The sequence below is a fragment of the Nematolebias whitei genome, chromosome 13 (genome assembly GCF_014905685.2).
Source record: "Nematolebias whitei isolate Nwh7 chromosome 13, NemWhi1, whole genome shotgun sequence".
Lineage (NCBI taxonomy): Eukaryota > Metazoa > Chordata > Actinopteri > Cyprinodontiformes > Rivulidae > Nematolebias > Nematolebias whitei.
In genome coordinates, this window is record NC_056510.1 from 40,743,563 (window position 1) to 40,767,240 (window position 23,678).

Consider the following 23,678-nt stretch of genomic DNA (forward strand, 5'->3'; position numbering starts at 1 on the left):
ACATTACAGAGAGTGAATTAAAACATTACAGAGAATGAAATAAAAAGATTACAGAGTGAATTAAAGACAACTTTACAGAGAGTGAGTTAAGAAATGAGCTGACGTTTCGTCCAGCGCGAGAGTTTGTGAAGACTCACTGCTGCAGCCTGACTGCATTTATACAACGTTCAAAAAATCACATCTGACCTGTTCATGTTCAAAAGAGAAAGATTTTCATCTCCTTAAAAAGCTACTAAAAACTGAAAATAATCCTTTATATTATATAGAATATACTGTGCGTGCCATGTTTTTTAAATTGTTTTTATTTTTTTATTTGTATAAATCAACGACTGGTCAAAAGTGGGAAAAATAAATATATTTATACTGTTTTTAAAAATCTTTGTAAAAATAAATTGCAGAAATTATAACTGTGGTTTTATCTATTTAATATTATAGCACCATATGGATTTACAAGGTTAGTGTGGCCCCCGGAGGACTTTTTTAAGCTTTAAATAGCCCCTGAGAGATAATACAGTTCCTTTCTCCAGTGTTGCATTGTTAAGTTTTAAATAAATACATTTTAATGTTGTGTGTTTTTCAAAATCAGCTTCAAGTAGGAGTTATTTTAATTATTGTTTTCCTAATGAAATAATTTGTCTTAGAAACAATTGACCACTATGCTATTATAATTTTGAAAACAAAAAACCTTCAGTGATACCTGGCTGATACCATAGTTTCATACGGGAAGAAATTAAATTTAACTCAGGTTGTTTTATAATTTAAGTTTTATTTATGCTCTCAAACGTCATTTTAGTTTCATGAATATATTTTTTAATCATAGTCACACATTACAGTTGTTACTGTTAGTATTTGTCTTAATATAATACTTAGAGCTGACACCGTCATGTCATTTACATATTTTTAATGTTGTTCACTGGCTGCCATAAATTCTATTTTCTTGAAAACTCAACTCTTATAATGCCTTTCAAATAGGCTGTGAAGTATTTATTATTATTATTATTATTATTATTATTATTTAAAAAGTAGAGTGAATCCAGGAAGTGGAAAACCCTAGCCTAAATGTTTGATGCGTTCTGTAGCAGCACATGGAGGAAGCTGGCTATGAGTTCCAGAAGAAGAGACAGATGATTCTAAAGAAAGCCCGCTTTGAGGCCCAGCTTGCATGCCGGCAGCATGAATGGCACATGTCACTGAAGGTAAACGTAGCAGCAGACCTTAGGATGTGTCCATCATAGTCAGCTGTTCTCAGCCATGCCTACCTGTGGACTCATGTGTGTCTGTTTGCTGTGGTGCATTATTTAACAGAGCTTTTCACATGTGTCATCTGGCAGCTTTGTTACACATGTGAAAAGAATGGGAACATGTGTTTCTGTACATTCTCCCAAATTTTCATCACTCTGCATTCTTTATTTCTCTTGATTTGGAGATAACTAAGCTTCTGTCAGTGACCAGTGGAGAAACTAGCAGCAGAAGAGCATGTAAAGAGTTGACTCTAGAGATGCCTGAGAGAAATTACTCCCTTTTTTTTTCTAATAAACATTGCAATATATTGCCGTTTTAGTTTGACCTTTAAAAAATGGCTACCATCTCATACTATGGCAGATTTACTGTTGCTTAGAGTGATCATAGTGATCTTTTCATTTGACATAGATTTACAGTATGTACTGTATATGTATTTATTGGAGCTGTGCTTTCCAAACTCTTGAGCTTTTGATTCATAAAATAAAAGTAGCAGTGGCTAGTGATTCCAATTGACTGGGTTAAATACACAAACATTGTTATCTCTCTGTAGCAGATGAGCTAAACACGCTATTAGCAATTGCCTTTGAAGATCATTTGCTTTCTGTAGAACTTCTCAAGACCTCTCATTTGGTTTTTCATGACCCCCTATCAGATCCTGACCCAAATTTTTTGACTGTCTATGTAGTTTCCGTTTCAGACAGCAATATCTGAGTAAAGGAATATTTACGCAAATAGCTGGGTCTTATGTTAGTCAAGAAGATTTTCCTTGTTTTGCTGTTCTACTTAAGACCCCTTCGCTCTGGGTCATTACCCTGCTCATCACAACCTCAGCCTATCAGCACATGCTGGATCACAGCAAATTTGAAATAGATATAGTTGGGCTCACCTCAACGCACAGCATGGGCTCTGGAACCAATCTCCTCGAGAGGGGCTGGACCTTATTCCACTCTGGAGTTGCCCATGGTGAGAAGCATCGAGCTGGTGTGGGTCTACTTGTAGCCCCCCGACTTGGTGCCTGTGTGTTGGAGTTTTCCCCGGTAGATGAGAGGGTGACTTCCCTTCGCCTTCGGGTGGGGGGACAGGCTCTGACTGTTGTTTGTGCCTATGCGCTGAACTGCAGTTCAGAGTATCCAGCCTTCTTGGAGTCCTTGGCAGAGGTGCTAGAAGGTGTGCCAGCTGGGGACTCCTTTATTCTGCTGGGGGACTTCAGTGCCCATGCGGGTAATAACAGTGTGACCTGGAGGGGCATGATTGGGAGGAACGGCCTCTCTGATCTGAACCCGAGCAGTGTTCTGTTGTTGGACTTCTGTGCTAGTCATAGTTTGTACATCACGAACACCATATTCGAACTTAAGGGTGTCCATAAGTGCACTTGGCACCAGGACGCCCTAGGTCGTAGATCAATGATTGACTTCATAGTCGTGTCATCTGATTTGCGGGAGTTTATTTTGGACACTCAGGTGAAGAGTGGAGCTGAGCTGTCAACTGATCACCACCTGGTAGAGAGTTGGATCCAATGGTGGGGGAAGATGCCTGACAGACCCGGTAGACCCAAACGTGTAGTGAGGGTTTGCTGGAAACACCTGGCAGAAGAACCTGTCAGAGAGATCTTCAACTCACACCTCTGGGAGAGCTTTAACCGCATCCCAGTTGAGGTGGGGGACATTGAGTCCGAGTGGGCCATGTTCTGCGCCTCGCTTGTTGAGGTAGCTGCCTTGAGCTGTGGCTGCAAGGTTGTTGGTGCTTCTTGCTGTGGCTATCCATAAACTCAGTGGTGGACACCCCGGATTAGGGAGGCTGTCAAGCTGAAGAAAGAAGGAGTCCTATTGGGCCTTGTTGGCCATTGGGACTCTGGAGGCAGCTGAGGAGTACCGGAAGGCCAAGCTGTGTGCAGCCTTGGCTGTTGCTGAGGCAAAAGCTCGGCTGTGGGAGGAGTTTGGTGAGACTCCCGGTCAGCTCTGAGGAGATTCTGGCAAACCATCAGGCTGCTGTGGAGGTGAAAGCAGCACTTTACTAAAACTGTGTTCAGTGAAGGTGGGGAGCTGTTGATCTCAACCAGTGATGTCATCGGGAGGTGGAAAGAATACTTCTCTGACCTTCTCAATCCCACTAGCACATCTTCCAAGGAGGAAGCTGAGTTGGGGGACTTTAGCGTTGATCCATCCATAATTGTGGCTGAGGTTGCCGAGGTAAAGTTGCGAAAGTATTCGGCCCCCTAGTTAAAAAGCTCAGAGGCGGCAGGTCTCTGGGAGTGGATGAGATTCTCCATGATTTCCTTAAGGCTCTGGATGTTGTGGGGCTGTCTTGGCTGACATGTCTTTGCAATGCCGTGTGGACATCAGCGGCAGTGCCACTGGACTGACAGAATTGGGTGGTGGTTCCCCTCTTCAAAAAGTGGGACCGGAGGTTGGGCTCCAATTATAGAGGCATCACTCTCCTTAGCCTCCCTGGTAAGGTCTATTCAGGGGTACTGGAGAAGCGAGTCCGATCGTTGGTCGAACCTCAAATCCAGGAGGAACAATGTGGGTTCCGTCCTAGCCGTAGACGACTGGATAAGCTCTTTACCCTCACTAGGGTCCTTGAGGGGTCACGGGAGTTTGGCCATCCAGTCTATATGCGTTTTGTGGACTTGGAGAAGGCATCTGACCGTGTTCCTGGGGGTACACTGTGGGGGGTGCTCCATTCGTATGAGATTGGAAACACGTTGTTACGGGCTGTTCAGTCCCTATACAAGTGGTGCGAGAGTTTGGTTTGCATTGCCTGCAGTAAGTCGGACCCCTTCAGGGTGGGAGTTGGACTCCGCCAGGGCTGCCCGTTGTCACAGATTCTGTTCATAACTTTTATGGACAGAATTTCTCGGTGCGGCCAGCTGTCGGAGAGTTTCTGGTTTGATGGCCTCAGGATTCCATCTCTGCTCTTTGCAGATGATGTGATCCTGTTGGCATCATCATGCCATGATCTTCAGCTCTCACTGGAGCGGTTCGCAGCTGAGTGTGAAGTGGCTGGGATGAGAATCAGCACCTCCAAATCTGAAGCCATGGTCCTCAACCGGAAAAGGGTGTATTGCTCTCTTCAGGACGAAGGTGAGGTTCTGCCTCAAGTGGAGGAGTTCAAGTATCTTGGGATTTTGTTCACTAGTGAGGGAAGAATGGAGTGTGAGATTGACAGACGAATTGGTGCATCTTCTGCAGTATTGCAGATTCTGTACCGGTTTGTTGTGGTGAAGAGAGAGCTGCGCTGTAAGGCAAAGCTATCTATTTACCGGTCGGTCTACGTTCCTACCCTCACCTATGGTCACGAGCTCTGGGTAGTGACCTAAAGAATGAGATCGTGGATACAGGCAATTGAAATGAGTTTTCTCCGCAGGGTAGCTGGACTCTCCCTTAGAGACAGGATGAGTAGTTGAGTTATCCGGGAGAGACTCGGAGTAGAACCACTACTCCTTCACGTCGAGAGGAGCCAGTTGAGGTGGTTCGGGCATCCGGTAAGGATGCCCCCTGGGCGCCTCCCTAGGGAGGTGCTTCGGGCATGTACAGCTGGGAGGAGACTCTGGGGAAGACCCAGGACACGCTGGAGAGATTACAGTGCCTTGCGAAAGTATTCGGCCCCCTTGAACTTTTCAACCTTTTGCCACATTTCAGACTTCAAACATAAAGATATATAATTTAAATTTTTTGTGAAAAATCAACAACAAATGGGACACAGTCATGAAGTAGAATGAAATGTATTGGATGTGTCAAACTTTTTTAACAAATAAAAAACTGAAAAGTGGGACGTGCAATATTATTCGGTCCATTTACTTTCAGTGCAGCAAACTCACTCCAGACGTTCAGTGAGGATCTATGAATGATCCAGTGTTGTCCCAAATGACTGATGATGATAAATAGAATCCACCTGTGTGTAATCAAGTCTCCGTATAAATGCACCTGCTCTGTGATATTCTCAGGGTTCTGTTCAAAGAGCAGAGAGCATCATGAAGACCAAGGAACACACCAGGCAGGTCCGAGATATTGTTGTGGAGAATGCTGTGTTTTGGATACAAAAAGATTTCTCTAGCTTTAAACATCCCAAGGAGCACTGTGCAAGCAATCATATTGAAATGGAAGGAGTATCAGACCACTGCAAATCTACCAAGACCCGGCCGTCCCTCTAAACTTTCATCTTGAACAAGGAGAAGACTGATAGGAGATGCAGCCAAGAGGCCCATGATCACTCTGGATGAACTGCAGAGATCTACAGCTGAGGTGGGAGAGTCTGTCCATAGGACAACAATCAGTCGTACAGTGTACAAATCTGGCCTTTATGGAAGAGTGGCAAGAAGAAAGCCATTTCTCAAAGATATCCATAAAAAGTGTTGTTTAAAGTTTGTTACAAGTCACCTGGGAGACACCAAACATGTGGAAGAAGGTGCTCTGGTCAGATGAAACCAAAATCGAACTGTTTGGTCACAATGCAAAATGATATGTTTGGCGTAAAAGCAACACAGCTCATCACCCTGAACACACCATCCCCACTGTCAAACATGGTGGTGGCAGCATCATGGTTTGGGCCTGCTTTTCGTAAGCAGGGACAGGGAAGATGGTCAGAATTGATGGGAAGATGGATGGGGCCAAATACAGGACCATTCTGGAAGAAAACCTGTTTGAGTCTGCAAGAGACCTGAGACTGGGATGGAGATTTATCTTCCAACAAGACAATGATCCAAAACATAAAGACACATCTACAATGGAATGGTTCACAAATAAACGTATCCAGGTGTTGGAATGGCCAAGTCAAAGGCCAGACATGAGTCCAATCGAGAATCTGTGGAAAGAGCTGAAAACTGCTGTTCACAAACGCTCTCCATCCATCCTCACTGAGCTTGAGCTGTTTTGCAAGAAGAATGGGCAAGAATTTCAGTCTCTCCATGTGCAAAACTGATAGTGACATACCCCAAGAGACTTGCAGCTGTATTTGCAATAAAAGGCGGCGCTACAAAGTATTAACGCAAGGGGGCCGAATAATATTGCACGCCCCACTTTTCAGTTTTTTATTTGTTAAAAAAGTTTGACACATCCAATAAATTTCATTCCACTTCACGATTGTGTCCCACTTGTTGTTGATTCTTCACAAAAAAATTAAATTTTACATCTTTATGTTTGAAGCCTGAAATGTGGCAAAAGTTTGAAAAGTTCAAGGAGGCCGATTACTTTCGCAAGGCACTGTATGTCTCTCGTTTGGCCTGGGAACGCCTTGGAATCCTCCCAGAAGGGCTGGAAGAGGTGGCTGTGGAAAGAGATGTCTGGGCCTCCTTGCTCAAGCTGCTGCCCCCGCGACCTGACTTCGGAATAAGTGGAAGATAATGGATCGATGAATGGATGGATGGATAAACAGAGCTTTAAATCACATTCACGCACTCACAAGACACACATCAGAGGCAATGAGGTGTTTCGGTGACACTTCGATATGTGACTGCTTGTGGAATCAAATCAGTCATTACTGCATTATAGTGCATCTTATCATTGAAGGACAATGGTTTTTAATAACTCAGCCCCAGCTGTTCCATAAAATTATTATGATTACGTATTACTGTAGCGTTTTTGAATACCTACAGTGTATCCAGAACGTATTCACAGCACTTCACTTTTTCCACATTTTGTTGTTAAAGCCTTATTCCAAATTGTATTAAATTAATCTCCTTGTTCAAAATTCTAAGCACAATACCCCATTATGATAATGGGAAAATATTTTGAGGTTTTAGCAAATAAAATAAATAAATAAAAACCTAAGAAATCCCATTTACATAAGTATTCACAGACTTTGTTTAATACTTTGTTGATCAGCCTTTGGCCTCAGTCACAGCCTCCAGTCTTTTTGAATATGATGCTTCAAGCTGAGCACATCTTCTGTATCTTTAGACAGTTTGTCCCATTCTTCTTGGCAGTACTTCTCAAGTTCCATCAGATTGGATGGGAGATGTCTGTGCAGCCATTTTCAGATATCTCCAGAGATGTTCAATCAGATTCAAATCTGTACTCTGGCTTTGCCCCTCCAGGACCTTCACAGAGTGGTCCTGAAGCCACTCCAGGATCTTCACATAGTGATCCTGAAGCCACTCCAGGACCTTCACAGAGTGATCCTGAAGCCCCTCCTTTGAGATCTTGGCCATGTGCTTTGTGCCGTTCTCCTGCTGGAAAATGAATCGTCGGCCCAGTCTGAGGGTGCATTCACACCAACCCTGTTTAGTCCGCTTTAATTGAACTCTAGCCCATTTGCCTAGGAAGTCCGGTTCATTTGGGGAGGTGTGAATGCACCATCGAACTCTGTCATGGAACAAAAAGGCGAACTCTGGCCCAGGCTAAAACCTAGGTCTCGGTTCGGTAGAAGGAAACTCTAGCGCGGTTCGAGTACAGTGTGAATGCAATCAGACCGGGCACCACTCCGCCAGCAGTAAGTGGAACTACAACAAGAACAGGAAGTGGACTACAACACAGGGCATTCTGTTTAAATACCACCAAAACAAACGCGTGTTAACATTAGCGGGAGAAAATGGTTCCTGGTCAGATGTGGAGTGACGAGGAGATAAAGTCCCTCATACAAGTATGGTCAGACGAAAATATTTCACAGTTACTTGTTACAACTCTCAAGAACAACGAGGTTTACAGGCTAATTAGTTTGAAAATCGAGAAGTTGGGATTCCAGCGCACAGTTGAACAGTGCCGCAACAAGGTAAAAAACGTTGCCAACAATACATTAAAATACGTGACATGCTCAGGAAAAGTGTCAGTTCAGGAGACGCGAAGGACAAGTTTCCTTGGTACGATGAACTAGATGTTGTTCTTGGCACTCGACCCATGAGCAGCCCACAACATGTTCTGGAGTCCTACCAAGAAGAGACTCCGCCGCCATCCATCCTGGCACCGAGCGACTCCGAATCCACAGAGCAGGGTCAGGACTCAGAAAAAAGTGGTAAGTGGGTGACTATACTATGTAATAATGCCTGAGCATAACTATTTCAGTATTGACATTATGTTTCACTTTAAAATGAGCAGTTACATCTTGCCAGTTTGCGTTTATTTGCCACAATTTATTATAAATAGATAAGCAAATATGGATAATTCTAGTGCATAACTGTGGTAACGTGTATGTAACATTTTAATCATGCAGATAAAAGTGACACCGACTGTGAAGTTGAAGAGGCAGCCACCACAAGCTCCCTGCTGGATGAAAAAAGGGGCCAACCAAGGCTGGCTGTACCTGGGGCTCAGAAAAGAAAGAAAAAGACAAAGGCTAACAGGTTTGAGAAATTGTTTGAGAGCTACCTGGATGACCAGAGAAAGAGGGATGAGGATGAATGCAAAAGAATGAAGCAGGAGTCTGCGTCTTTTGAGAACTTCTTAAAAATGCAGCAGCAAGCTGAAGAAAGACATTTTCAGTTAATACAAGAGCTGCAGAGGGCCAACAGCCAGATGGTCTTTCAGATGATGTCTGCTTTTCTTCATGCTGCAACGCCCCAAACCATGACACCACCTACTACACAGCAGTGGATGCTTCCTACTCCAGTCAGGCCCCCATGGTGGCCCACTTCATCCTCTCACCAGTCCCCACACATACTCACCACCAGCACAATGTACCAACTACCTGCCACACTGCATCCTCTCACCAGTCCAAACCCCACAGGAGCAATACATGGCAGACACATCTCAGCATTCAACATCTTATGTTATAGGTGATGTCAACAAAGATATCTTTGATCTGTAGTTAATACAAGTGAAAATATCACAGTGAAGTATTTTGAATCTTTTATTCTTGTATTATCTGTATAAACAGTTTGAACAACTCAAATTAATGTTAGTCAATAGTACATATTATGTTAAAATGTTCAGAAGAATGTGTAACAAAAATGTTGAATGTTCAATAATGAACCTTTGTTACAATGTTGAAGTATTATTTGTTACAATAAAAAAAGTATGAACAAGTTGTCTTTTTCTTGCAAAACTGCAGCATATAAACACCTGTCAGATGCATAGATAAAAAAAAAAACCTCTTATTTTGAAATTTAATATCACAAAATCATGTTTAAAAATCTTTTTTCACATCGTCTTAATGTAGAGGAAAGAGAAGAATTCAATACAGTTTGGAATAAGGCTGTAACATAAAATGTGGAAAAAGTGAAGTGTTGTGAAGAGGCACCGTATATTTGAAAGGGCCTTCACAAGTCTGTCTAAATGTTCCAACATATAGCATTTCTTAGTTACCAGCATCAGTTCAGTGAAAAGACTAAAAAAAGACTTACAGCCTTTTTTTTTTCAGCAACATGACAGATTTCCATCCAGTGGAACTCCATGTTTGTCCAGCCCTCCATTCGGACTCAAGCCCCGCTCAGGTGAGTTGTAAAAAGTTTGTCAGTCTCTAAAGTATCAGGTCTGCTGATTAATATGGGCTTTTCTAAACGAGGCAAAAGTGGACTATTTATGTCAGGGTGCTATGGTTTATTTCATCTTGCTCAAGAACTTGGTTGAAACGGGCTAAGTGGTTTGATAACTTCATATTTAGTGTAAAGTAATCCCATACAAGCAGCTTTACAGCCACTGATTGATGCTTTATTAGAAGAATTATGACCAACTTAAGCTGAATGCTTCTTTTTTATTTAGTTTTTGTTTGCTAGCTGTACCAGTGTGTTGCTAACTGCTGATAAGGCTAACTTGATGCTAACAGCATGTCAGGGTGATGTTACATTGAGTGCCACTAATCTTGATTTTGTTTTGTGCTCTTGTATGTTTTTTCTTGTCATCTTGTTTGATTCCTCCTTCATGGTTGCCTTTTTTTTCTAAATATCCTGCATGACTTTAATATTGAATTCACAAACTCACTGAATTTGACCTGCCTGAACTTTTTGAATCAATACCTGTCATTGATTCTGACCTCCTTTTTTCGAATGTTTGCCTGGTGATCTTGGTGGGGGTTGGGGGTATTTGTGGAATGAATTTGTTCTTTGGCACGACTTCCACATTTTTCTGCACCACACATGACCCCACCATCACCTCCTCTAATCACTTCCTGGTTGTAGCCCCGCCCTCACTGCCGTGCTCACCCCCTTCTTCCTGTCTAGATCCCTCCCACTGTCCACAGGCCTCGCCCCTACATAAAGTCACACATCGTAGCCGTGACGACGGAGGCACGCACAGCCAGGGTGAGCCACTTTGTCTGTTTGGGTCAGTTCGCTCCCATCTGGATGGGCTGCTTGACTCTTTTACACTTCACCAAGGGTTTGTTGACTCCACTGGAAAATATATCTCTGAGTTTTCTTGGTTCTTCTAAACTATAGTATTTCCTCTGTTTTTTTAATTTATTTTTTTTCCTTTTGTTCACTCCTCAACTAACGGTTCACTCACTGTTATTTATGATTGAAATAATTATGATATACAGCAAACACAAGCTGATTAATGCTGGTCATATTTTAATTTTATGTTTTTTTTTAAGCTATTACCTGATTAATTCAATTCAAATTAAATTCAATTAAAATACTTTAATCCTAGAGGGAAATTAAATGTTGTAACTCATCATCCTGGTTTCATTAGAGTTCTTCTAGATGCTGATGCTGTGGGCAGGAAGGATCTCTTGTAGCGTCTGTCCTACAACAGATCTGAAGAAGCCTCTGACTGAAGACACTCTGTTGTTGTATGACAGTCTGATGTTGTATGACAGTCTGTTGTTGTATGACAGTCTGATGTTGTATGACAGTCTGATGAAGAGGATGCTGAGGGTTGTCTACAATGTTCTTCATTTAATGAAGAATCCTTCTTTGAACAATCATCTCCAAAGGTTCTAGAGGAGTCCCCAGAACTGAGCCAGCCTTCTTTATGAGCTTGTTGATCTTTTTGAAGTCACTTGCTCTGGTGCTGCTCCCCCAGCAGATGATGGCAGAAGAGACAGCGCTCTCTACAACAGACTTGTAGAAGATATGCAGCATCTTGCTGCAAACACTGAAGGACTTCCGCTTCCTCAAGAAGTTCATTTTCAGCTGTGTGTGTGTGCGTGCGTGCGTGCGTGTGCGTGCGTGCGTGTGTGTGTGTGAAAGTCTGAGTCGGAGAGATTTATTTGTCATAAACACCACACGTGGTACATGAGGTGGGACAAAACTATGCACACAGGGTCCCAGTTACATCCAACAAAAACACAAATTGTAAAGAAAAGCATTGGTAAGATCCGAGTCATGAACTAAGAATACACTAAGAGCTCATAGTACAAAAACAATGAGCCAAAACAACAGCTGCACGAAAATGAATTTGTGTGAGCAGATGAGGATGAATGAACACAGCAACATGAAATAATCAGCTGCACGAGTTCAACATCATGGATAGTCAGCAGCACATATCAACAACCAAGGGCATCACTGCAATTTTTCAAAGGGATTTTTTTTTTCCTGGTTAGAGATTCATGAGTCTAACAGCCTCAGGGTAGAAGCTGTTCCTCAGCCTGGTGTTTCTGCACTTAATGTTCCTCAGCCTTCTGCCTGAGGGGAGTGGGGCAAAAAGTATGTGTGCTGGGTGAGTGTGGTCCTTCATGATGCAGGTGGCCCTCTTCCTGCATCTGGAGGTGTAGATGTCTGTGATGGTGGGGAGACTGACTCCAACATCTTCTGTGCAGCCTTCACCACTCTCTGCAAAGCTTTTCTTTCTGCAGCTGTGCAGCCTCCATGCCACACGTTGATGCTGGAGCACAGGATGCTCTCCACTGCACACCTGGAGAAGGAGGTGAAAAAGATAGCGAGGGAGAGGGAGAGGGAGACAGAGACAAGAGACTGACAGAGACAGAGAGAGAAAATGTTTTAGATCTATACAAAGAATGAGTCAGGGTTGAAAATTTGCTCATTTTATACGTGCAGATTTATTTTTCGGTTCTGTGTTTTAAGTGTAAGATATTAGTCCCTAAAGGACTATCCTACTTTCCAGGCATGGAGTCCGATCTTTATGTGGATCAGAACCATGGCTTTGTGCATGTTTGTTTGCCACTCTTTGTGAGGATCACTAGAAGACCCTGTCAACATGGAAATGACTTTTCATAAACAGCCAAAGGTTATTTCTCTTTTCAGCCTTGCGTTCACACAAAAAGGTGTTTTAAGAGCCCCCAAAACATTTGTAAAATAAACATCTTGTACAACATGTGTATACTGTACAGTGTTTCCCCTAGATAACTTCCATGGTGGGGTGTTCATCTCGTCCGTGATCTTTTTAGAGGTGGGGGGGGCGCACACGTCTGAGCAGCACGCTGTTTATACCAGCAGTTTTCATGCGTGGGCGGTAGACAGGAAGACAGAGACATAGCTGAGCTGCGCTGTTTGTACTGACAGTTTTAGAGCGGGTGGGAGTGGGGGGGTGGGGGTGGCGAGAGACAGAGACACCGCTGAGCTGCATGCTGCTTGTGCCGAAAGTTTTCGAATGTGGGGGGCGGGGTTCAGCATGAGGGAAGAGGCAGACTGAGCGCTGCCTTTAACTTTTTAGCTAACATGCCTGTATTGTACACCACTAGCTTAGTGCTACATCAGTGTTGACAGGTGGGGGTGCGCGCAGTTCATTTCGGTAGGCGGGGCGCTCGGTTCTGTTGACAGGGCGGGGCTCCCTGCTTGTATAATGGTAGGGGAAACACTGTTGTATGTTTACAATTAAGAAGACTGATTAAGAAGAAATTAAGAAGACTGTTGGAATCAGCCTCCCCACCATCACAGACATCTACACCTCCAGATGCGGGAAGAGGCCCAGATAGCAAACGGACTCCGGACCGGATCCGTTCCGGATCTAGCGTATGCTCTGGAACAGATCCTCATAACTGACTCAAATCTGAGTCCACTTGCACAACGGAATGGATCCGGATCACAGATCCAGATCAGATCTGGTCCAGACCCTACTCGGATCCATTCATTAAGTGCCACATCCGGCCTGAATCCGTTTTGGATCCGTTCATAAACACATCATCTGGCCCGGATTCGTTTTGGATCTGTAGAACACATCATCCGGCCCGGATCCGGTTTTGACCCATTTATGATACTCATATCGGAGGTGGCCTCATTTGGTTCAGAACCTTTATTTATCGTGATTTAATTAACAGAAGTAGATACAGATAAAACTTGACTAACCAGCTACACAAGACTCCATAAAAATCCCACCAGTTTAACACATGAAAATGGTTTGTGAAGCTGCAAAAGACTAAACTTGAGTTATTCTGAGTAAATTTAGTTTTGAGGCTGCACAGTGGTGCAGGTGGTAGCACTGTTGCAGGTGTTACAATCCCAGCCAGGGGTCTTTCTGCATGTGGTTTGCATGTTGAATGAATGTTCTCCCTGTACACTGTAAACACAAAGAAGTTTACAGAACTCAAACGTAGAGGCAATCAATTGCCACAAAATGTTTGAGTTGAGTTTTTTTTCAAAAATTAAATTTCGTTTAGTGCTACTTCTACATTTTGATTCCAGTTTCATTAAAATTGTTCATCAAGTCAGTATATTTTACTCATCACCATTTAAAATTTTTAGTTATATAAACTCAATTTTTTTTTCATTTGTCAAGAATTTAAAGTTTTCACTTTTTTAACCCAGAAAAGTTAGTTAACAGAACTCAAAAATTTAAGTACAAGACGAGACATTTTAAGGTAACAAAACTCAATTTTTATTAGTTTGTTGTCATTGTTTTAAGTACAGAATACTCAAAAATGTTGACTTTGTATTAATCAAAGTACATGAAGCAAAACTTTAAAAAAAATTGAGGCAGTTGATTGCCTTAAATACAAACCGGATTCCAAAAAAGTTGGGACACTAAACAAATTGTGAATAAAAACTGAATGCAATGATGGGGAGATGGCAAATGTCAATATTTTATTCCTAATATAACATAGATGACAGATCAAAAGTTTAATCTGAGCAAATGTAACATTTTAAAGGAAAAATATGTTGATTCAAAATTTCACAGTGTCAACAAATCCCAAAAAAGTTGGGACAAGTAGCAATAAGTGGCTGGAAAAGGAAATTGAGCATATAACAAACAGCTGGAAGACCAATTAACACTAATTAGGTCAATTGATAACATGACTGGGTATAAAAAGAGCTTCTCAGAGTGTCAGTGTCTCTCAGAAGCCAAGATGGTAAGAGGATCACCAATTCCACCATTGTTGCGCAGAAAGATAGTGCAGCAATACCAGAATGGTGTTACCCAGCGTAAAATAGCAAAGACTTTTAAGTTATCATCATCAACCGTGCATAACATCATCAAAAGATTCAGAGAATCTGGAACAATCGCTGTGCGTAAGGGTCAAGGCCGTAAAACTCTACTGGATGCTCGTGATCTCCGGGCCCTTAAACGTCACTGCACCTCAAACAGGAATGCCATGAAATTTGGAAACATTAATTTTTTTTTTTTTTCATTTACCCTTTATTTATCCAGGTTAGTCTCATTGAGCCACGAGAACTCATTTTCAAGAGAGACCTGTTTAGGGAGCACATGGTGGGGGTTGGGGGCCTTGCTCATGGGCCCAGAGTGGGGCGAATGAGGGTGGGGGCAAGTGTGAGTGTTTCACCTACCCCACCCACAATTTTGATGTTGTCGGGGCCGGGGCGTGAACCGGCGATCTTCGGATCACAAGCCCACCTCTCTAACCTCTGCGCCACCACTCCCCCAAAACAACAGATTTTTCCCTTAAAATGATACATTCTCTCAGTTTAAACTTTTGATCTGTGATTTGTGTTCTATTCTGAATAAAATATTAGATGTTGGCACCTCCACATCATTGCATTCAGTTTTTATTCACAATTTGTTTAGTGTCCCAACTTTTTTGGAATCCGGTTTGTACATCGAGTAGAACAAACTTGAAATGACCAAGTTACAAAACATGTTCTACATAACAACTTTTTCTTGGCTTATTTAAAAAAAAAAAAAACTACAATAGATATTGGAAAGGAGGGGAAAAAAGCATGCTAAAACAGGTTGTATCGGAAAAATCCGATACATAAATAATGCTGGTATCGGAGGCCGATACCGGATCGGATCGGCCCCATCCCTGCTTCTGTTGTGACTTGGCGCTATATAAGTAAACTGAATTGAATTGACAACAGAAGTTGTCTCAGGGCACTGAACAAAAACATTCACATAGCATACATTATAAATGCAAACTAGTAAAAGTTATCTATCTAAGGAAGGAAAGAAGCCAGCAGAAATGTTGACGTTGAGTTTTCATTTCAACAAAGGGATATGTCAGGAAACCCAAGCCGACCCTAACTATAGGATTTATCAAAAAGGAAAGACTTGAGCTTAGTTTTAAAGTAGACAAGATGTCAACCTCACAGACAGAAACTGGAAGTTGATTCCACAAGAGAGGAGCCTGATAACTGAAAGCTCTTCCTCCCATTCTGCTTTTGAAAACTCTAGGAACCACAAGTAAACCTACAGTCTGAGAGCAAAGTGCTCTGTTAGGTATATATGAAACAATAAGATCTGTAATTTAAGATGGAGCTAGGTTGTTGAGAGCTTTGTAGGTTAGAAGTAAGATTTTGAATTCTATTCTGGATTTGACAGGGAGCCAATGGAGAGAAGCTAAAACTGGAGAGATATGATCTCTCCTATCAACTCTCAGTAAAACTCTGGCATTTTGGACCAACTGAAGACTTTTAAAAGAAGTTTTTGGACATTCAGATAATAAACCATTGCAATAGTCTAACCTAGACATGATAAATGCATGGACCAGTTTTTCTACATAATTTTTGGACAAGATGTTTTTAATCGTTGTGATATTATGCAGATGGAGGAAAGCGGTTCTGGTAACTTTTTTTTAATGTGGGGGTTAAGAGACATATCCTTATCAAAAATAACACCAAGGTTTGTTTGTTTTTTTTACATTAGAACTGGAGGCCAAATTAATGCCATCCAGGGAAAGTGAAACTGCAAAATGTATTCCTAAGATGTTCAGGCCCAAAAATCACAACCTTTGTCTTGTCTGAGTTTAAAAGCAGAAAATTAAGGGTCATCCAGGTTTTTATGTCTTTAAGACATGCTTGTAACCTAAGTAACTGATTGAATTCATAGGGTTTCATGAACAAATAGAGTATTATCAGCATAACAATAAAAATGTATCACTTGCTGTTTAATAACTTTACCTAATAATAATAATAATAATAATGTCATCACAATGTCAGCACTATATGTTTCCATACAATGGCAAAATTAGTCTTTGCATTTAACCCATCCACCACCAGGTGGTGCAGTGGGCAGCTATTGAAAGCGCCTGGGGGACATTTTGGAGAAGAGGTGTGCTGCCCAGAGACGCCACGTGATGTGCAGTGACTGGGGATCGAACCTGGGACTTTCGGGTCCCAAGACGACTGCCCTGCCTCTACACCATCCCGGCCCCCATAATGGAAGCATATATAAAGTAAAGAGTATTGGCCCAAGCACTGAACCTTGAGGAACTCTATGACTAACTTTGGTGCATGACGAAGATTCATTATTTACATTTACAATTTGGAATCTATCAGGTAGATATGATTTAAACCATTTTAGAGCTGTCCCTGTACTTCCAATATCATATTCAAGTCTGTGTAGTAGAATATTGTGCTCAACTGTATCAAATGCAGCACTGAGGTCTAACAGGACCAGTGTAGACACAAGTCCATTGTCTGAGGCCATGAGAATATCATTAGTAACTTTCACCAGTGCAGATTCAGTGCTGGGGTGAGCTCTAAAACCTGATTGAAACTCTTCAAACAGATTATTTCTGTTCAGGTGGTCACACAACTGACCTGCAACTATTTTCTTCAGAATTTTTTGAGATGAAAGTTAGATTAGATATAGGTCTATAGTTGGCCAAAATTCTTGACTCAAGATCAGGTTTCTTAAGTAAAGGTTTAATTACAGCAACCTTAAAATGCTGTGGTACGTAACCATGCATTAGAAACAAATTAAGCAGATCCAAAATGTGTTAATACAGTATATTATATTTAAACAGTCTGGTTGGGATGGGATCTAACAGTCTAGTAGTTGATGGTTTGAACACAATTATTTTGACAATTCAGAGAGCTTAACAGGACAAAAACAGTCCAAACATAAATCAGGCTCTAGTAATATTTCTAAAGCTGCCTCATCTGATGGGATGAGATGCTATAGTAAGAAGAGCAGTTTGAATTTTCTCCTTAATTAAACTAATTTTATTTACCAATATAAAGAACTTCATGAAACCGTCACTGCTTATAGTTGTAGGGGTACATGGTTCAACGAGATGGGACTTTTCATTAGTCTAGCTATAATACTGAAAAGAAACGTGGGGTTTTTTTTATTCTCATTTGTTAAAAATTAACAATATTCAGTTCTAGCTTTACGGAGTGATTTCTTATATGTTAGCAGACTATCTCCCCACGTTAAATAGAATTATTTCATGTTAGTGGAGCGCCATTTTCTTTCCAGCTTTCTAGATTCCTGTTTTAAAGTATGTAACAGAAATGAACCAAGGAGCTAATTTCCTCTAATTTATTACTTTCTTTTAAGTGGTGCAATTTTCAATTCAATTCAACTCCATTCAAAAAGGCTTAATTCATCCCAAAGTGAAATCAAATGTTATAACTCATCATCCTGGTTTCATTAAAGAATGAATGCTGATGCTGTGGGCAGGAAGGATCTCTTGTTGTGGTCTGTCTTACATCAGATCAGAATAAGCCTCTGACTGAAGACACTCTGTTGTTGTATGGTGGTCTAATGAAGAGGATGCTCAGGGTTGTCTATAATGTTCTTCATTTTATGAAGAATTCTTCTTTGTACAATCATCTCCAAAGGTTCTCGAGGAGTCCCCAGAACTGAGCCAGCCTTCTTTAGGAGCTTGTTGAAATTTTTTTAAGTCACTTACTCTGGTGCTGCTGCTGCTCCCCCAGCAGATGATGGCAGAAGAGACAGCACGTCACTCTCAGTGGCCGTGTAGTCATTTAATGTAAACTCAAAGGTTATTAAAAAATGGTCGGACAGAACAGGATTTTGAGGATGTGTTAATTACTTATGTCGTATGTCAGAACCAGATCAAGAGTGTGCTGATGAGAATGAGTAGATGTGTGAACATTTTGGGTAAAACCCATTGACTCTTTTAAATTATTAAAAGCTATGCTTAATCTATCACTTTCAACTTCTACAGGAATATTGAAATCCCCCATTATTATGACTTTATCAGTCAGTATTCAATAATAAGTCAGACAAAATAATCTGAAAATTCAGATAAAACTGAGAAGTGCCTTTTGGACGATATCTATCTAGTTAATGAAGCTTCTCTGATTTCCATTTTAGATGAGAAAGAGTGAGGGACAATGACTCAAAATAATTTTAATTTATTTATAATTATTATAACTAATAATTGGTTTAGCATTAATCAATAATCCTGACTGAAAAATAGCAGCTACTCCTCCACTTGTTGTTCTAGGAACATGAAAATTTAAATAATTAACAGGAGTGGATTCATTTATACTAACAAAATCCTCCTGTTGTAGCCAAGTTTCTGTCAGACCGAATAAATCAATATGATGATCAGTTATCAGTTCATTAACTAACAGGGATTTAGAGGAAAGAGATCTGATGTTCAATAATCCACATTTAATGATTTTATGATTTTGTTCTTGCTAAAGTAACTGTGTTTATTTTAATGATATTTTTATTATTTATATTTTTAGAGCAAATGTTTTTTTTTTTTTTTTTTTGAGCCGTGGGCGAGTTGACACTGTTTCAATGTGGGTGTGGGTGGGGGTAACAGAGGAGAAGCAGCAGAGAGGTGTGGAGGACTACAACTCTGCTTCCTGGACTGGATCCTGGGTTGTCAATCAAGTTTTCGTTAAAAAATCAGCAGCTGTCAGTCTCTTTGCTCCACCTCACTGTTTTTCATCTTTTTATGCTCAAGTGATTTGTGTTTCTACACGAGCAGCCTGTGTATGAGATGTGAAAGAGCGAGAGATCTGATTATGAGTAATGGTCTATATTGGCTTTAACCCTCAGGGAGAGTGACATCACACATCCATCATCATCATGCCTGACCTCATTAGCAACCAATCATCACCCTGTGTGGGTGTAACAATAAGTGTGCATGTGTTCAGACTGAGTGTTTGTAACTGGATGTGTCTTCTGGCATGTGATTGCTCCTGTTAATGTATGTTTTGCCTCCTTTTTTGGGTGTGTTCATTTCTATTCAACAGTTTTAGAATCAACAATATTGGTTGTAAAATGGAGACAGATCAACTGATCAGTCAGTCATTTACTTTAACTGATTGTTGCCTTTTTAAAATACAGTAATCTCTTGTTTAGCGTGGGTGTTAGGAACCATTGCCCCCCCCCCCCCCCCGCACACGCGATAAGTGAAAAATCGTGAATTAGGGATACAGTAGTTCAAGTTCAAGTGAACTTTATTGTCATTACCATCTCATATGGTGGATGGAACAAAATTATGTACACAGGTAATAGTAGTAGTAGTTTATTTTAGTATTCATATACAGGTATATATTGGCATTTTAAACCCTTCCCACACTCTTGCAATGTTCCTAACAATTTTCTAAATTTTTAAACCTTTGAAAAAATATTAATTATAATGGGTACTCACCAGAGAAGATGAGGATGAACTAGAAGAGATGGAGATCAAGAATTAGCTGTCCAGTAATGAGAATGAAGGTGATGAAGATGAGATGAAGCCTGGCGCTTTGGCTTCATGCTTCATAATAAAAGTGCGAGGTGGCATCCTTTTCCAGAACAGGCTCATTTATTTCACATTAAAAATGTGTTCAGTTCTGTAGACCCCCGGCTCGGCGATCAGATGTTTGAACGTTGTGTTAACAAACTCCTCCGCTCCTTCTTTGTCAGTGGACGCAGCCTCTCCGTGCAGAGAAACACTTTTTAATCCAAATCAGTTTGAAAATCATTCGATCCATCCCTTGCTGGCACTAAATGTAGTGGTTCGGTGGTTGAACCAGGTGGTCGAAAGGTCCATCTTCGGGTTCATCTCCTCATTTACATCGCCATGTCTCTTCCTCCATGCTGCTTGCTGCAAGATCACAATACAGTAAAGTTGTTTCACCTTTGGTGTTGGTATCCAAAGTGATGTTTTTTTTCTGCAATCGTTAATCCACGCGACCATTGCAGCTTCCATCCTAACAATTGTGCCGTAGGCGGCCAGCAACATCTGCGTAGGTACAGCCATCTTAAGGTTTATCCAGAAGTTCCACTTTCTCTTTCATCGTCAGCACCTTCCACTGGTGTTTTGGTTTGCTGCCAGAAACTTTTGAGTGCACGTTAATAGGAGCCGTCCAGTTGAAAAAGAGCAGAGTTAAACAAACCCCCTGCTACTAGCATGTTAGAGACCGTCTGCTACTGTAACAGCCAATCAGCAGCCAGGTTAAACTGCTGAGCCTGATAACTGAAAACTTTTCCTCCTATTCTGCTTTTGGAAACTCTAGGAACCGCAAGTAAGCCTGCAGTCTGAGAGTGAAGTGCTCTGTTAGAAAAATATGGAACAATAAGATCTCAAATATAAGATGAAGCTAGGTTGTTGAGGGCTTTGTATGTTAGAAGTAAGATTTTTAATTAAATTCTGAATTTGACAGGGAACCAGTGGAGAGAAGCTAAAACTGGAGAGATATGATCTCTCCTACCACTTGTGTAGGTTGGATTGAGAAGGTCCCAAAAGTATTTCTTCTATCTCCCAATGATATCACTGGTTGAAGTCAGCAGCACCCCACCTTCACTGAAAAGTGTTAGTAAACATCAAAGTTCATGCTCGATTATCCAGGTAAAATAATCCAACAAAGCTAAGTCAGGACATCTGGACAATTTATTTTTTGTTGAGACGTTTCGTCCTTTATCCCAAGGACTTCATCAATCCATGGAGCCACAACAAACTCGGTGGCACAAGCAGCACACTCACATGGTGAGCCAACCAGTTTGCTGGTAATAAGATGCTTTCAGGGGCCTGCCCTCTCCCCTGTCAACTCCTCTGAAGCAGCCAAAGCCAAAGTGATTCAAAACATAAAAATTCATGCTCAATAATCCAGGTTAAAAATCCTGGATGTGGGTACCCTGGAAAAGTAAAGTGCTGTTTTCCCCTCCTCAGCCATCTGATGGTTTGCCAGAATCTTCTCAGAGCCAACCAAGAGTCTTTATCCAAGGCCCAACTGAACTCCTCCCCCATCCAAGCAGTTGCCTCAGCAACAGCAATGGCTGCGGACTGCTTGGCCCTCCAATGCTTCTCAGCTGCCTCCGGTGTCCCGCCAGCCAACAAGGACCGATAAGATAAAATAAGATAAGATAAGATAGAACTTTATTTATCCAGAGTGATATGACTCCTTCTTCGGCTTGACAGCCTCCCTAATCCGGGGTGTCCACCATCGAGTTTGAGGATGGCCACAGCAAGAAGCATGGACATCTTGTAGCCACAGCTCAATGCAGCTACCTCAACATATTGAGGTGCGGAACATATCCCACTCTGACTCAATGTCCCTCGCCTCAGCTAGGATGCCGTTAAAGCTCTCCCGGATGTGAGAATCGAAGATCTTTCTGACGGTTTCTTTTGCCAGACGTTCCCAGCAAACCCTCACTACACGTTTGGGTCTACTCGGTCTGTCTGGCATCTTCCCTCACCATCTGATCCAAGTCACTACCAAGTGGTGATCAGTTGACAGCTCAGCTCCTCTCTTCACCTAAGTGTCCAAAACAAATGGCTGCCAATTAGATGACAAGACTACAAAGTCAACCATGGATCTACGACCTAGGGCATCCTGATGCCAAGTGCACTTATTGACACCCTTATGTTCGAACATGATATTCAGGATGGACAAACCATAAGTAGCACAGAAGTCCAACAACAGAACACTGCTCGGGTTCAGATCAGAGAGGCCGTTCTTCCCAATCGTCCCTCCAGGTGACACTGTCATTAACCATGTGGGCATTGAAGTCCCCCAGCAGAATAAAGGAGTCCCCAGCTGGTGTACCTTCCATCACCCCTGCCAAGGACTTCAACTGCTATTTGACACATAGGCACAAATAACTGTCAGAGCCCGTACCCCAACCTGAAGACGCAGGTAAGCCACCCTCTCATCCACCGAGGAAAAGTCCAACAAACAGGCACCAAGTTTGGAGCGCTAAAAGTAGACCCACACCAGCTCGGTGCCTCTCACCTGGGCAACTCCAGAGTTAAATAAAGTATATCCCCTCTCAAGGAGATTGGTTACAGAGCTCATGCTGTACGTGGAGATGAGACAAACTATATGTAGTTGGTACCTTTGAATCTCACGCACAAGCTCATTTATTTTTATTATTATATTTTATTTATTTATTTATTTAGTCAGTTATTTAGTTAGTTAGTTGAAAACTGTCCAACAGGTTTGTAGAGCTGAATAACAAAATTATGTGAAAGTTTGTCCTGATTGCAATATATTGTCTTTTAGCAGTCTGAAGTATGAGGTCAGTTTTGCTGGAAATTGAAGTCTAACAACTTGTCTTTCTTTCTTTGTGAGAGAACTTGTCAGATAAAAGGAACAATGTCCTCTTGCATATTGAGAACCTCTTCATAACGATGCGGGTACGGAGCCACCAGATGATTCCATCTGTTGTTACAGCTCTTGTTTGATGACTTGAAATGTCATAGTCTCGTTTATGCCAGCAACTTTATTGTTAACAATCGTCTACGGAAAGAATGACAACTTAATATGAAATGTGTCAGTCAATCGGTTGAAGTTGTGTTTTTGTAGTGAGCTAATGTGTGTTTGTCGATGATATATACCTTATACATGCATCTACCAATGATCATGCTATTCAAAAAAGAACCTAGACCAGGGGTGGGCAAACTTTTAGACTCGCGGGCCACACCGAGTTCTAAAACTGGAGCGAAGGGCCGGGCCAGGAACAGATGGATGGAGTGTTTGTGTGATGTTACACCCCAGCGCAATAACAGCCGCCGGGACGCAATTAATTATGGGCGATTCCACCTTCTGCACCACTCAAGCAGCCACTAAGTCAGGATTATATGATAGAACAGTGATTTTATTGACAATAGTGAAATGATTGACTTTGTGGAGTCTTACCAACTTCAGGCCAAAACAACAAACAAAACAAACCACTGTGTTTTCTCTTACCTGAAGAAAAATAAAATTAACCAAACCACACATCTCTTACCTCACTATGCTAATGGAATTCATTCAACCTTTATTTAAACAAATAAATCACATTGAGCCTCGAAGACTCATTTACAAGTGAGACCTGTTTGGACAGACAAAAACAGTGGTTAACTCGACACATGTAGGAGTTGGAGGTGAAAAAAATTCCTATCAGACTTTTTTTCTTGGCTGAGAAAAACCTCTAATATTGAAAAAACACCTCGCACAAACAAGCACATATTTACGTAGACATTCTGCAATAGAGCAGAGCAGGAAGAAGGAAGAGACGAGAGCGGTCAACAACGCT

At 41.6% G+C, this 23,678-nt stretch overlaps 1 protein-coding gene across 1 annotated transcript in view; it reads left to right on the forward strand.

Annotated features, from left to right (window-relative positions):
* Positions 1-23,678, forward strand: part of lrch1 (leucine-rich repeats and calponin homology (CH) domain containing 1) — a 209,827-nt gene that overhangs the window by 150,322 nt on the left and 35,827 nt on the right. The window contains exons 13-15 of the mRNA XM_037686710.1: positions 1,080-1,196; positions 9,535-9,607; positions 10,292-10,414. Of these exons, the coding sequence (XP_037542638.1) occupies positions 1,080-1,196; positions 9,535-9,607; positions 10,292-10,414 (313 nt within the window). The remainder of the gene's footprint in view (positions 1-1,079; positions 1,197-9,534; positions 9,608-10,291; positions 10,415-23,678) is intronic.